Source organism: Anoplophora glabripennis, unplaced genomic scaffold (assembly GCF_000390285.2).
Source record: "Anoplophora glabripennis isolate ALB-LARVAE unplaced genomic scaffold, Agla_2.0 scaffold46, whole genome shotgun sequence".
Classification (NCBI taxonomy): Eukaryota; Metazoa; Arthropoda; class Insecta; order Coleoptera; family Cerambycidae; genus Anoplophora; species Anoplophora glabripennis.
This window is the reverse complement of record NW_019416736.1, coordinates 1,743,206-1,758,029: the sequence shown is the minus strand read 5'-3', so window position 1 is coordinate 1,758,029 and position 14,824 is coordinate 1,743,206. Positions and strand designations below refer to the sequence as shown.

Genomic DNA, 14,824 nt, shown 5'->3' with positions numbered 1-14,824 from the left:
TCAAATACCCAGACAGACCTATCTGACCAACGTTCTACGATGTATCATCGATGTGATGCCTTGGCGATATATCCTAATAGCCTGAAATAGTTCTGTCCAAAATTTGCTCTACTCTACTTCGACATATACATTTGCCAAACAATAGAATCTGGAGCGTGTGTGCTGGTTGTACTTACTGTCACATCATATTAGAGAAGGTGGATAAGGATTGCAAAAAAGATAATCTTTTGAAAATTGCCACATTTTTGTAATCACCAGTGTTTGCTGTTATCGGTGAACCTATTCTTTTATAAAAACCGAATAGAACTCAAAAGGAAACAAAATTAAATAACAAACACTGGTTTAATAATTTATTAATAAGAATCATAAAAACCAGTATACACAAAATAAACAACAATTACTCTAATATAAACAATAATTGATTAAAAAAGTAATGATTAAAAAATTACATTTTTAAAAATGAAAAAGGAGTCTGTCAAGTTGATTTATACTAATCACGTCATTAATTTAAAATTTTGTAGCTTCCACTAATCATCCTGTCTTATAAACTTTGGACTTAATAATGCCCCACAGAAAAAAATCAAGTGGGGTAAGGTCCGGAGATCGGGGCGGCCAAAAAAATCGTTCTGAAGGAAATGTAGAAATTATTTGCCATTAATATTCCCTTCAAAGAGAACGGACCAATGACTCTCTCGTTAAGTATCCCACACCAAACGTTAACTTTCTGACTATATTGTCTTCGGCAATTAATTATCCACTCTGGATTTTCTGAAAACCAACACCGTGAGTTCTGTGATGATACAATTCCATTCGTCGTGAATCGCTGAATAAGATATTTTATAATATGATAAAGAAAGAAATTATATAATTTTTCTAGTTTCGATTTAAGTATTTTAAAAATAATATGTATAGGCCTAGTAAATAGGTGTCACTTAATAAACATAATAAATCAACTAAATAATAAACCGTTGAATCGAATTTTATCTTATCATCCTCAAAATAATTATTCCACAAACCAGACTGTCTAAATTCTAGATTAAATTATTGTGTCTTTTTAATTGATTCAGTAAACAATTTTATCTTGCGGACCACAAGCAAACAATATTGATAAAAACCGTTGAACTTATAATTAGCTGTATATAGGCATATAAATTAAAGCAATCATTATTTTTTAAATAAAAATAAACACACAAGGCATAATTAAGATTACATTTCGTTTTGTTAAAAATAAACAAATAAATTAATTAATCACAAGCAATTGACACAGATAACTGATTTTTATGATTAACAGAAATATTAATTTTCATATGTTTAAGTGCAAATATTCATAAACATGTTTGAGATATTGAAATTTTAGTAATAAGTTATAACAAATAATAAATATACCTACTTATACCTACTTATATAGTACCTAATACAGGTTTTGTATTTTTACCTGAATACCTATATTTTTTATTGCATAAAATATATGTAAATTTGTTTATCCTTCTCTATCGCATGGATTTCTATGGCTTACTTTATCGCTCTCACGTAACTTCAGATAGACCATCGGTACTTTCCTAACCTGTATTTATTTACTTGGGGTATTATAAAAGTAAAATATAAGAATAATATCACGAGTTTTTTTACTTCATTATTTCTTATGAGATACGGAAAAGGCTTGATGCAAAAACACAACTGTATAAAACAAAATTTCATCATCATCTTTATTTTAAATTGGTTAAGTAAGTATATGTTTCTGATTTGATAAAACTTTTTTTGTACGAACATCTAGTTTATGTCTTGAAATATGTTATTAATAAATATGTAATTTGCTGTTTTCCCATATCATATTAATTTTATTGGAAATTGTGACAAATTATTTTAAAATGGAACATACCCGTGCACTAAGTTTTTTGAAGCGGAAGAAGATGAAAATGACGACGAGTAGAAACACAAACCGTGGGATGGCGCTTAAATCGTTTCATGCATATTTCATGATTTTCATGTAAGCGTCCTTGTTCGTCGACAGAATTTTTTTTGAGGTTGTGTTTTAAGAAATAACCTAACAAGTGTATGAAATTTAAAAATTTGTATAAACGTATGCTTCTTGAATCAGTATTAAAATTTTTTACGTTATTTAATACAACATGGCAAACGGTCCGATAGCAGAAAGAAATCGAGGTAAATATAACGTTTACACTTAACCTACAAACCGGTTAATATTTAACTTTTCTAGATGCTACAATATATGTAGGAGGATTAGATGACAAAGTGTCGGAGTCTTTACTGTGGGAACTATTTGTACAAGCTGGACCACTTGGTAAGTGCCTTATCACTATGATATTTTTATCTTACAGACTTCTTTTCAGTAAATGTTCATATGCCCAAAGATCGAGTTACGATGATGCACCAAGGTTATGGCTTTGTAGAATTCATGGGAGAGGAAGATGCTGATTATGCCATAAAAATAATGAATATGATAAAGCTGTATGGAAAGCCCATTAGAGTAAATAAAGCTTCAGCACATCAAAAGAACCTGGATGTTGGAGCTAATATATTTATAGGAAATTTGGACCCTGAGGTCGATGAAAAATTATTGTATGATACATTCTCTGCTTTTGGAGTAATACTGCAAACACCTAAGGTAGGCTTCGTGAGTAATTGTAGTTACCGTAGATAGGGTCACTGCGATGGTTATTTGATATCAATACTAGTTCCCGACTAGTTTTGTAATACTAGGTCAAAAATTACTTCCTTTTCGGTTTCCTTGTTAGCGACCATTATTTCCCACGCGGTTGTAATCATTTTGTTCAAGTCATAGTCATCCAGTTGTGCAAACATTTGTGATGGCAGTCAAGTCGTCTATTGACATGCTGAATTCCGTTACAATTTTGAAGCAAACTTTGATCAAAAATATAGTAACTATTGCACTAATCTTGAACAGGTTTGATTTTTATTGTTAATTTCCAATATTATCAGTAAGTATTGCATTTGTGTGCAACTGTGCTTGATTAAAATTGTCCAATATTATAAGGAGTTGTAAATTGAAAATATTAATGGTCGACGCCAAGCTGCAGTAAGTCGAAAAACAGGAAGAATAAATGAGTTTTCAATTATTTGTTCATTAAAAAATCTCTGATCTTAAAAACAAAATAATTTTTATATTTAGTAAATGTAAAACAACTGTTTATCATATTCCTAACAAGTTTACCTCAAAGTAAATGACTTTTGATTTAGGCTTGAATTTAAAAAATCTACAAACTGGTTGAAAACCGATTAGTGACCTTATGTAAGATGGCAATAGATATTTAAAAAATGAAATTGATATTTAAATTGTTACATAATGGGACTATTATCTATAAACTCAAATGTTAAAAAAATTACAAAATAAGAAAATTAATATATATTTTATTAAATCAGTTACAAATGCATCTACATCCTAATTTCAAAAAGCTATTTATATTTCACTGATATCATTTGCATATTCTTATAATTTTCTAGATAATGAGAGATCCTGAGACTGGAAATTCCAAAGGCTTTGCATTTATAAACTTCGCCAGCTTCGAGGCGTCAGATGCATCTATAGAAGCCATGAATGGACAGTACCTCTGTAACCGACCCATATCAGTTTCGTATGCTTTTAAGAAAGACTCTAAAGGTGAACGTCACGGTTCAGCAGCCGAACGTCTTCTTGCTGCTCAAAATCCCCTGTCGCAGGCCGACAGACCTCATCAGTTATTCGCAGATGCTCCTCCAATGGGAATGATGCCTATGTCAATAGCGCCTCCCCCACCTCCTGTTATGATTACCGGCATGATGCCACCTCCTCCTCCCACACCTGCAAGCATGCATCCTCCACCTCCACCACCAGTACCTCCCCCAAGTTCTTTCCCTGCCGGTATTCCACCACCGCCTCTACCACCTACTCAACCTCCCCTTCCCCCGGGAGCCCCACCACCCCCACCGATTTCCGCAACTTCTGGTCCTCCTCAAAGACCGCCTTTACCTCCAATGCCGCCCACTTCTGGCGGTCCAGGAGGCCCTCCTCCTCCTCCACGCATGATGCCCCCACCGCCACCATGGTCCAGTTCTGGAGGTATGCCACCTCCACCACCAGGTCCTCCAGGGTCTGGGCCGCCAACTAGTGGTGCACCTCCCTTCCCTGGAATGTTTCCACCACCCCCTCCACCTGGTGGTAGGCCGCCACCTCCTAATTGGAGGCCACCCCCTCCTAATTTTGTGGGAGGGAGGCATCCGTTCCCACCTAGGGGTCCCCCACCACCGCCCCCTAGTTTCGATAGTTGATTAACTATTTGTATATTTTATAAAGTCACTACTTTAATTTTTGTATGTCACAAATAATAAATAATGTAAGATGTACATTTTATTTCAATTTTAAATAAATTCTTTTTTAACTGGCTTGCAAAGTATTGTTCATGAAGTAATACAATGGTGTATACAATCATGTGTATATATTCGTCATATTCATTGGGCATATTAATCTGCACATACAGGGTGTTTGGTAAGTCGATGCATTCCTTGCAGGAGGTTGTAGTGCAAGTGATTTGTGATATATTTCCTTAATATACCATATTCCGAAAACGCTTAGTTTCTGATCTACAGGGTGATAAAGTGTTAATAAGAAAATGCGAATTTATAAATATTGCGGAAACCGCTCAGAATATTTTAATGAAATTTTACAAGCTTTGACAATTAACAACAATACATGTTTTACGATAAAAATATTGTTTTTAGTTTCACCAGTGGCGTACACACAGGCACGTCTTTGGATATTTTTAAAGAAAAAAATGAAAAGCCACTGATTTTTCTTAAAATAAAAATTATTTTTGAATTCCTTGTTCAATTTGGAAGAGAAAAGGTATTTCTACTGTTTTTCTTATGGTGCACCGTTTTCGAGTATAAAAATTAAAATCGATTTATTGCATGGCGTAATTTGGTTTCAATAATTTGAAAAATAGCAGAAATTATGCACTCAGCTTTTTTTTGTACCAATTTTATTACAAAAAATTATTATTCCTCGCAGTTAACATCAGTCTAAAAAATTTGTATCAGTTTTTAGATTCACTATTTTCTATCTAAACAGAAATTAGCAAGTTGGCTATATTTCATTTAAAAATAGTAACCTTTTTGCCGTAAAATAAACTGCAATGTAAAAAAAAATATATTCATTTTAAAAATATCCAGTGGCGTAAAAATTATATTAAAAATAGGGGTTTCAGAGCTCCTTACGGACACCTATGATTGATCTATTTTCATAGTAATTTGTAAAATCGATAGAGCTCTTCATTCGTACACTTCATACTAAATATACATCAAATGGCTTTATAGTTTAAGAAAAAATAAATAAAAGCCAAAAAAAAATTTTTTTTCAAGAGCTTATAGATATCTCTAAAAGGAAGCCTCTAGAACAGGGGTCGGCAAGTAATTTTAGGTGGGGTCCGGATACTTTTGAAAATTTTTAACAAGGGCCAGAAAAAAAATTCATTTACAAATTTTTTATTTTAATTTGGACTCAAATTTAATCTGCTTACCATTAAGAACTCAAATTAGTCACACAATTGTTAAGTATTAGAAAAAATGATAAAGGCGGCACTCAAACGTAAAAAAATATTTTTTAAGTTTATACTTTAAAAAAATTTTTGGCAGTCCAGTATTTTACCTTCCGCGGTCCGGACCTGGACCGCGGTCTGCCAGTTGCCGACTGCTACTCTAGAAGAAAAATGTATACTTCAAAATGACATTATTTTGATGAGATCTATCGATGGTTAACGTCCTAATCATAAAAAGTGAATCACCCTGTATAGAGCAGTAACTGGATTAGTATACAATATAGAAATTGTGTGTTAATAACTTATAGCCTGCACATTTATTTTATTGACAATGTTAATTTAACATAATCAGCATAATAAAAATGAAAAAACCTAAATATGAAGAGCTCAACGCTTAATAAAAAAAAAAAAATTGTTTCTATTCCACCCATGGGGAACTACTAAGTACTAGAGACTATGCTCTATATAGAGCTATGCTTTGTGGTGATAATCATTAAGAATTATTTAAATTTATTCATCATAACCGGTTAAGAAATTAAAGAGTAATATTTAAAAGGCCATGAAATACATATAATGTGAATTTTTATGAATTTGTTTTTACAACGCATGAACATGAAATTAAACAAAATTAATAGTGTGAACCATTTTATTTACTACCTGTTACTTTTAACGTTTGTATTACTAGAACTACTTGCAGGATCATCTTTGCCAGATGTATTTCTCTTCTTTTTTGAGTCCATATATCGCCTTGTATTTGTATTTTTTTTATTCTGATTCTGTCTTCTATTTAAAGAACCATTTTCATTTGGATTATATGGAATAAAAACACCAGGCGCTTGATAACTAAAAAATAAACAAGTCGTTTTAAATTTAGACAGAAATATTTTATTACTAACCCAAGTTCCTCTGTATTTAAAGGATCTTTCGATAAATAAATGTGTATCATTGGTAATTTTCGTTTTACAACTATTTGATCTAGCTCTGGATTTAAAGGGTCCCAGAATTCCTCCACACTGAAATTGCACATTTAATGACTGAACTGAAATAGCAATTGTTTAACTTACAGCCTATAACACAACTTGGTAATCTGATGTAACGAATTATTACATTCGCGTTTCATGATTTCTGCACAAGTGATAGCTTTTCCGACTGATGTACCTGAGCCAGTCCATACCAGTGAGTTAACAGTCGTAAATTCCTTCAAAGCGTATGATAGAAGGTTCCTAATTTTGCTACCACCTTTCACCTAAAAATATCGATTATGAATAGACGAATGATTAATTTGAGAAAATATAGCACACCTACTTGCATCCAAAGAAAATTATCGGGGAGGTTCGGTATAGCTATTTTATTCCGTTCTAAAGGTTCTTCTATATTTTTACCTTTACGATAGTTTTCCATTGCTACAAATAAAAATTCTTTAGTGATTCTTCCAAAAATAATTTTTATATTGCTAACATCTTGGACGGTGGTACTAATTATCATAAAATTCACTTGGCTGGGAAATAAGTGTTTTTAAATCATTTAATTAAAACAATCTCTCTGCTATTTCTTATTTTTGAGTTTGTATGCTCTGCAGATATTAAATTCAACACTTTCATAAAAGCTAAAGCTACAAAGACTAGTTCAAAGTAAGGTTATGTTTACATTCCTCTCGAACCACAAAACAGAGAAAAGAGATTAACTCGAACAGAGATATCCACAGATTATTGAGCTACTAGAGATATCTCTGCTCTGGAACTAAGAATTTTTATTCTATTAAGTTGGGAACTTGGGAAGTGAACTGGTTAGATTTTTTGGTGGGAATTTATAGATTTAAAATTGCCTACTAGTAACTAATTTTTGAAACAAAATATGATATAAATTAGTAGTAATTATTATTAATTACTTTTATACTATTTTCCTGATATCTAGTAAATTTCGGATGCCGTAAAAAAAATATATAAAAATGCGGTCTTATTTGAAACTTTTGAATTCGATTTTTTTAAGAATTGTCATTTGCTATTGTATACCAAAATATACCTGAATTAACTGACTGGGTTACTTACTCAAAGGCACTATTAATTTGCACTAAATGTTTTGTTCAATCTTTTATTAATGCTAGCTTAGAATTAGTTTTACGTTATTAGCTTCCTATGTAAACAAAATCTAAGAATACCTACTACGAATCCATATAAACTGTTATATTTAATTATCTCTATGTTATTTGAATTTCTCATCCTACATATGCATGCTTCATTCAGCAGACGATTTGTTGATGTATATCTAAAAATACGCGTGCAATTTTTGTCTGAAAATGGATGGAATCATAACATTTATACTTAACAAAAGAAGAAGCCCACCACAAAAATTTCTAATTATCTCGAGTTGCTTAGGATAATTGAATAACGTCTGTCAAGCTTATAATTTTCCTATCGCGCGTCTGGAAGGCTATGAGATGAAGTGAGAAAGTTTATAGCATCGCGTTATAGCAGGGGAGCATATTCGTTGAACGCACCACGTTTATTTCCTTCATATTTTTTGCTTGACAATGTACAAAAAACAAACTAGGACAAAAGTTTTAGTTGCAAATAATATACAGTGTGACCCATCAAGAAGCAGAACATCACTTATTCAAATTATTTTATGGACGATGTGTATGATATAGAGAAAGTGGTAGTATTATTACAGTTCTTTTTTATAAGTCGATTCAAGATATATTCAATATATTCAACATTTATAAATTTACCCACAAAAAACCAGACCTCTAAAATTTTACAAAATTTTGGTTATCAAGGACTTTTGTAGATTTTTGTAGATTTTGATTAATTTTTCGGCATGTTGTGAAGAAATTTATCCAAAGTCGCAGTTTATATTATGCCGGGTGAACCAAAATTATGTTTTGGTGGTAGCCTGTGAAATGATCAAAAAACCTGGAGACAATTTAGACCGATTTCTTTACAGTATGCCGAAACAATAAAGAAACTCACTGAAGATTTACAAAAGTTTCGTAAAATTGCGAAAAAAGTATTTATTGTTTTACTTAATTAGATTTTTTTAATAGGGCTTAAAAAATGTATTTGTTATTCTTTGTGACAAAAATTGGTTAACGACTTTTTTATTTAAAATGTGACAACGCCGCTATACCAAATTTCGTTTATTAGGGATTTCCTATGTAGAAACTTTCCTCAAATTGAATTTAATGGCAACTAAAAGTTACGAATTGAATTAAATCAACAAATGCTCCCTGACTAAAAACTCAGCGGTAGAATCTTCCATCGTTTAATAGATTGTCGAAGGCATGATATTGAGGTCACCCCACTAGCCTCGAGATCCCGAGTAGAATGCGATGGAATGCAACCAATTCCAAGCAGTTGAAGAGAAAATGAAATTTAACGGGATAGTTAGCGACATCGTCCTCGAGTTTTTGAGGTATGAGGCGTCTGGAATCGATGATTGCCGCTGAAGGAGATGGAGAAAGACTTATTTGAATGGGGCTGTCGTCCACAGGTCGTCGGAGTAAGAAAGGCAACCTGTTACATCAAACAGAGAATTGTAAATTTATAGCGGGAAATTGAGAGTTTGTAAATTCTATCCAGAAAACTATATTCGCTCTTGTTTCTTTTTAAATTCTTTTGTTTACCTAAACTGAGCCATGGAAATATTGACATGGTTTACTAAACGGAATTTGATCACGTTCGAAAGAAATATCATTCATAAATTACGGTTTAAAACATTTACTTCAAAATTAAAAAAAAATGTTTAATGATTACTAACGTTTCGGACTGGAAAACTCAGCATCAGTATTATTTTCCTTCGAGTGCAAAATATGAAATAATTTTCAATATCTTTTTTGATATGATTTTGTACATTTTTTTATATGTTTCAGAAACATTTTGAGTTATCAAAAAATAAACAAATTTTAACGAAACTAACATTTTTATTAGACTAAAAACCATAAAGCTTGGGAAAAGTATCAAGTGATTCCAATATTGATTCGTATAACTTATAAATGACGCTTTAAGATTTTGGTAATTTATGAATACCTACTTTTGAATGTAAAGTTACTAAAAAGTAAAAAATGACACTGACGATGAGGTTTCTAGTCCGAAACGTCACTAAACGGTTTTTCATATTGTATATAATTCATTACTGAACTTTGAAGAAAATAAGAAGCAAGTACTATGGAGTGAATATAATGCAGATTTGTATATAAAAAAATTAAACTTGTGATGGTTATGAAAAGATGAAAAGCTACAAAAAACTCAATATTCAAATAGAGGGATAAAGATGGCATTAAGAAACTGTTTCTATTTCCCGGAAAACGATAAAATAGAAATATGAATATTCTCATTTAAAAAAAAATCTCTTAAAAATATCAAGTGACAAAAAAGTTTCTAATTTCAATAGCTTTCTAGCGGACTAATAATTTTTTTTTAAGAAAAATCGTCTTATTAAGGGGGTTCTCCGCCAAATAGCGTTCCACATGTCATAAAACCTTTAAATCTCGTACAACAGGGTTCTGAGATATAAAAAAGAAACAGCAGATTTCGGGAGGCTGTAAAGAGGCAAAAATAAAAAATATGGGTCCCCTAAATTGGTCTTAAGAACCAAATTTTGTTGCATTAATTTCGATACACTTGGTATAATACTTATCCACACCCAGTATAACAAAAAAAAAAAACGAACGACTTATTGATGCTCTTCTTTATGGCCGGTTTTATGGAATTCAAATTAAGAATATTTTTTGTATAAATGATCTCTAAAACCTTCATTTTAGTATACAGGGTGTTCAAGACCTTCTTATTGGGCCATTCGTATTTCAAGAACGTTTAACATCCGAACATTATCTAAATTTTTTACAAAATGTGTTGCCAGGATTAATGGAGGATGTTCCACTTCAGAATACAGTTAACACGTGGGTTCAGCACGATGGCGAGGCGCACCACCGCATTTTGGTGTAAATGTGAGAGAATATCTAAATAACAACTTTGCTAACCGGTGGATTGGAAGAGGAGGTCCAGTTCTCTGGCCTTCTAGGTCGCCAGACCTAACACCTCTTGACTATTATCTTTGGGAACACATGAAACATCTATTGTATTCAAATAAACCACAAACCAGAGATGAGCTAATTCAAAATATTATGGCTGCAGCTGCATTCATACGAGATGACCCAGATACTCTTCAAAAAGCTACATCTTCAATTAATTATTAGAAGAGCAAGAATGCGTTGAGAGGCAGCGGGGAGACATTTTCAACCATATCATCAATTAAATTATTTTCTGTTAATAATAAAAAAATCGTAATTAATAAAACATTACATTAATTCAAATGGCTACAGTAGGAAGCGACCTGCCATTTTGCCAGGTACTTTGTTGCACGACTGCCGCCCACAGAGGGCGAAACACAATGTTTTTATTTGCCAGTGTTGCGAGAAACATCTATTCCGCACAAATTAAATTACTTTATTCAACATGCTCTTCACCAGATTTATTTACTGTTAAATTTAATATTGCCCATAGATCCTCAATTATTGAGTTTTGGGCAAATAGAAGTGTATAAGGCACTTTCAACTTAAAATTGTCCAAGGAATGCGACCTTAAGCTGTGGTCATCGAGTCACGGGACATCTTGTATCATGTGTCTAAATATCTTTTGAACAAATGTAGATGTTGAAGCGCAATATATGAACGCAATACATGAAAAGCCAGTGACGTAGATATGAACATTTTCCTCACTGAAAAATATGTATCATTTTTGAAATGCAAGTCCTATTTTGAACAAAAGTGATGCCTTGTTTTTTTTGCAGAGCTTTTACCGTTTTGGCACACATTAGTAATTTGTGAAGTTAATTATTTCTTTAAAAAGTTGTACAGGGTGTTATACGACAATATGTCAAAAATGAGTTCCAAATTTAAATAAATAAATTTAAAATAAATTCAACAACTAGATATTGCTAATTTCTACCAAAAACGGTAAAGGCTAATTAAAAAATTTAGTTCCTCACAATCGAGTTATAAATAGCAGTGCCCCCTAATTTCCTCACCGGGGGGGCAGTACTTCGCAAGTGATGAATGAAATATCGGAGAGGCGTCGCTTGCCAACCCCCTGGAATAAAATAAGACGCGAGGCGCCGTGGCGGAGGTTTTCCGAGTCGGCGACGCGTTGTCAAAGAAGCAGCAGCTGCCGCCACCACAGTACAGGACATCCTACCGGTGAGGGAGCTCTCCTGGTGGCTCAGTGTTCAGCATCGCAGACGCTCGTAGGAGGAAGCCCTACAAGGGGATCAACAGGTAGGATTATTGTCCTTTTAATTCAGTTACGCGACCTAGGCAGTATTGGTGACGCTCGCGAGTCGTGTTATGAATTAATTTCGCATAGAATTGCATGTCACTAATTTATTAATTTCGGTACTCCTGAAGTGATCTCTTACAGCTTGCTTTTAAGGTTTGGGAACCACTGGTTAGTACCTGTATTTAAAATTGTTATTGCGTTGATTGTTGTTGAGGTGAAAATTGTAGGTCGATTTAAAGTTTTGCATTAATTTATACATTTGGTAGTCATTAAGGCGACATTCTTCTGGGTAAAAATAAGCAAACCAGTTTATATAAACATTGGTCCGAAAACGCAACATTTCCGTGGTATAGGCATTCAAATTGTTTGAAATAAAAGAGTTTATTTTTGAGGAATATGTAATGGTAGCTTTAGCACAGATGACTTTTATTTTTAATATTTGTGCCTACTTGACATTAAAAAGGGCGAAAAAAGTAGAAAAATGATAAATAAACATAAAAAATATGTAAATATGGTTTAGCATTGTTACAATAAGAATCATTAAAAAAGTAACATAAATCTTACCCATATGTCTAGTGTCGAAGAACAGTGTTTGATTTCATTTGATCAGGTTTTTTTAAATTTGTTTGAATTAGTTTAATACCTTAAAAAATTTATAAAAACATGTGAGAGTTGCAAATAAAATTGGATATAATAATTTTTAAATAAAAAGTAAGTTTCTTAAGGAAAAGAGTATCTTTATGATTATAATAACAGCTCGGGGTTTTCGTCGGCTAGTCAAAGGCGTGTTCGTCGTAAATAAATAAATAAATAAACAGGTAGGTATAAATAAATTTGCTGACTTTATCAGCCAAAGGTCGTTTTTTATCCCTTGGCGCGTTCGACTTCATTAGAATATTAAAACAACACGTATACTCCAAGCAAACGCGAAGCCAATAACTGCCGTTATTACCTGTTTCGTACGGAGCGCTATAGCGAAAAGGCCGACGCGACGGCTATGATCATCCGACCGAATCCCGAGCTCTATTATAATCTGATGCTGGACACTTTGAAGACAAATGATAACCCAAAGTTGTGTGCTATTTTTTAAAAATTTATTGAGCTAATAACAATTTCTTATGTTTATTTGTTATTATTTTTGCGTAGTAACTTCGTCCAGATTTACTTTTTCTGTTAATTAAATACTTCTGAAAAATTACAGTCGTGTTAAAAAGTAGTTTTTACTCATTATCATGCAACTTACTCCAAAATCTGAGAAAAATACGGAAATAAGTGTAAATTTTTTTTCGTAAGTGTCGTTTTATCAAAGTTCCCATAAATATTAAAAAAGGACTGAAACGTAAACTACAAAAATTTGTGAATCTCTCATTAGGCGTTCCTGAATTATAAAAAAAACGATTTCTTTTCAAAAAAGGCCTTATATTTGCTTATTTCTACCTCTGGAATGTGCCCTTTGTACACAATAAGTAATATTAAATAAGATATGTGTGATGAAAATTGCCTACAATTTTTAAATTTGAGCGAATAAAAGTTTATTTGAAAAATACACTCGCGTGTGTGTTTGATTAAAGGTTTGTCGAAAATGATAAATAATTTTTATTGTGCAAATTAGGTACAGTAAAATTGAACAACTTGTGAATATTTTTAATGTTTTTTAGATACTTTACTGAATGTTACTTGAAGTTTTGTATCAGAGTTTTAGTTTTTTTACCTTTATTTATTTGGTATTTTGCCACCCGGGAATTAAATTTAAACAATTAATGAAATAAATCCGATATTTATCTTTTTAATTTTTTTTATGAAAATAGTTTTGTTTAACCTAAAATCTCACTGAAGACAGTAAACAAATACCCATCACTATATCGCGCCCTAAAAGGTTGTTGACGTTTCGAAAATCAGTCTGTTTTCGTCTTTACTAATTATTTTTGACAGTTTAAATTGTTTGTTTTTTTTTCTGCTTCATCTTTTTGTATTTGTATTTGTATTTGTGTGCCCAATAAACATTATGTTGGGGAGACCTTTCGACCTGTAAATATTAGGGCAGACGAGCACAAAGATTATATTAAAAAAGAAGAATTTGAAAATTCAAATATTTGCTTGAGAAAACGGTCATATAATTCAATGGAGTTCGACCGCGATTATTTTGATCAACGATGTGAGATGTTTCAAATTATTTAGGTACCATAAAACCTTTAAAAATAGAAAGTCAGAACCATCAAATTTTGTTTGTTTCTATTTTGCATTTTAATATATTTTACTTTAAAAAGTTATGAAGAAAATAAACCTAATTAATATTGGTGGAAATAAGGGATATTTTATATTTAGTATTTAAGCAATTAAATATGTCATTTTGTTTTGTGTTGCAAGGTGATATCTGCATTTTTTCTTCAATAATGTTACAATTTTGAAATTCAGGTGCAAAATACGTAAAATTTTATATTGTAATACAAAATTATGTCAAGAGATTATAGAACGATATTTTCGTTGCTATATTTAAACAATGGTTACTTCATGTATGTACGTACTATGTATTTATCATCAAATTAGAGTTAGACATTAAATATAAAGACTTTTAAAATGAATGAGTGAATTTGACATTTAACAAATTTTGGTTTAGAAAATTGTACAAGAAATTATCACAGATCCTATATTTGTGACATTTTTTAAATATACAATAAATTATTCAAGTTATTAGTCGAATTTAACCACCAACCTATAGAAAAAAAAAAACAAATCATTATAGACATAACTTATACCAGATTAACCCAATACTTACATACACGTGCGTAATCCATTTTAAAATATTTAAAATGAGCTACTCTGCCCTTATTTTTTTAATGGATCATCTTGCATCTATTTAAAACACTTTTTTTTCAAAATAGATTTATTTTATTTTTTGATCATATGTAGAAATATAATTTAATTTGATTGATTTAACATAATTTTCAACGACTTGTTTTGAAAAACATTTCTTAAATTCGTTGACAGCGTTGACTAACT

The 14,824-nt window shown here is 31.8% G+C and overlaps 2 protein-coding genes across 4 annotated transcripts; one reads left to right on the top strand and one right to left on the bottom strand.

The window, feature by feature from the left end:
* Positions 1–1,995: 1,995 nt before the first annotated feature.
* On the top strand, positions 1,996–4,353 carry LOC108904238 (splicing factor 3B subunit 4). Its single transcript, XM_018706708.1, has 4 exons — positions 1,996–2,163; positions 2,219–2,302; positions 2,352–2,626; positions 3,484–4,353. Exons 1-4 carry the CDS (start codon positions 2,130–2,132, stop codon positions 4,285–4,287), a joined length of 1,197 nt encoding a protein of 398 aa, XP_018562224.1. The 5' UTR covers positions 1,996–2,129; the 3' UTR covers positions 4,288–4,353.
* A 1,831-nt stretch (positions 4,354–6,184) lies between these two features.
* On the bottom strand, positions 6,185–7,224 carry LOC108904247 (ribonuclease P protein subunit p25-like protein). Of its 3 annotated transcripts, none has more exons than XM_018706722.1 (5): positions 7,011–7,224; positions 6,858–6,955; positions 6,617–6,798; positions 6,449–6,565; positions 6,185–6,395 (listed from the first exon to the last, which is right to left on the bottom strand). In XM_018706722.1, exons 2-5 carry the CDS (start codon positions 6,951–6,953, stop codon positions 6,206–6,208), a joined length of 585 nt encoding a protein of 194 aa, XP_018562238.1. In that variant the 5' UTR covers positions 6,954–6,955; positions 7,011–7,224; the 3' UTR covers positions 6,185–6,205. The 3 variants fall into 3 exon arrangements, with proteins under 3 accessions (XP_018562238.1, XP_018562237.1, XP_018562235.1); XM_018706721.1 differs by having other exon boundaries at positions 7,014–7,223; XM_018706719.1 differs by having other exon boundaries at positions 6,858–7,224.
* Between the last annotated feature and the right edge of the window lie 7,600 nt (positions 7,225–14,824).

Excerpts from the sequence above, each read along its gene's own strand:
- LOC108904238 (XM_018706708.1), top strand. The coding sequence starts at position 2,130 with ATGGCAAACGGTCCGATAGCAGAAAGAAATCGAG. Across the intron at positions 2,303-2,351 it reads TGTACAAGCTGGACCACTTG|TAAATGTTCATATGCCCAAA; the intron begins GTAAGTGCCTTA and ends ACTTCTTTTCAG. Across the intron at positions 2,627-3,483 it reads TAATACTGCAAACACCTAAG|ATAATGAGAGATCCTGAGAC; the intron begins GTAGGCTTCGTG and ends ATAATTTTCTAG.
- LOC108904247 (XM_018706719.1), bottom strand. The coding sequence starts at position 7,037 with ATGATAATTAGTACCACCGTCCAAGATGTTAGCAATATAAAAATTATT. Across the intron at positions 6,799-6,857 it reads ATAATTTTCTTTGGATGCAA|GTGAAAGGTGGTAGCAAAAT; the intron begins GTAGGTGTGCTA and ends CGATATTTTTAG. Across the intron at positions 6,396-6,448 it reads TTAAATACAGAGGAACTTGG|TTATCAAGCGCCTGGTGTTT; the intron begins GTTAGTAATAAA and ends TTTATTTTTTAG.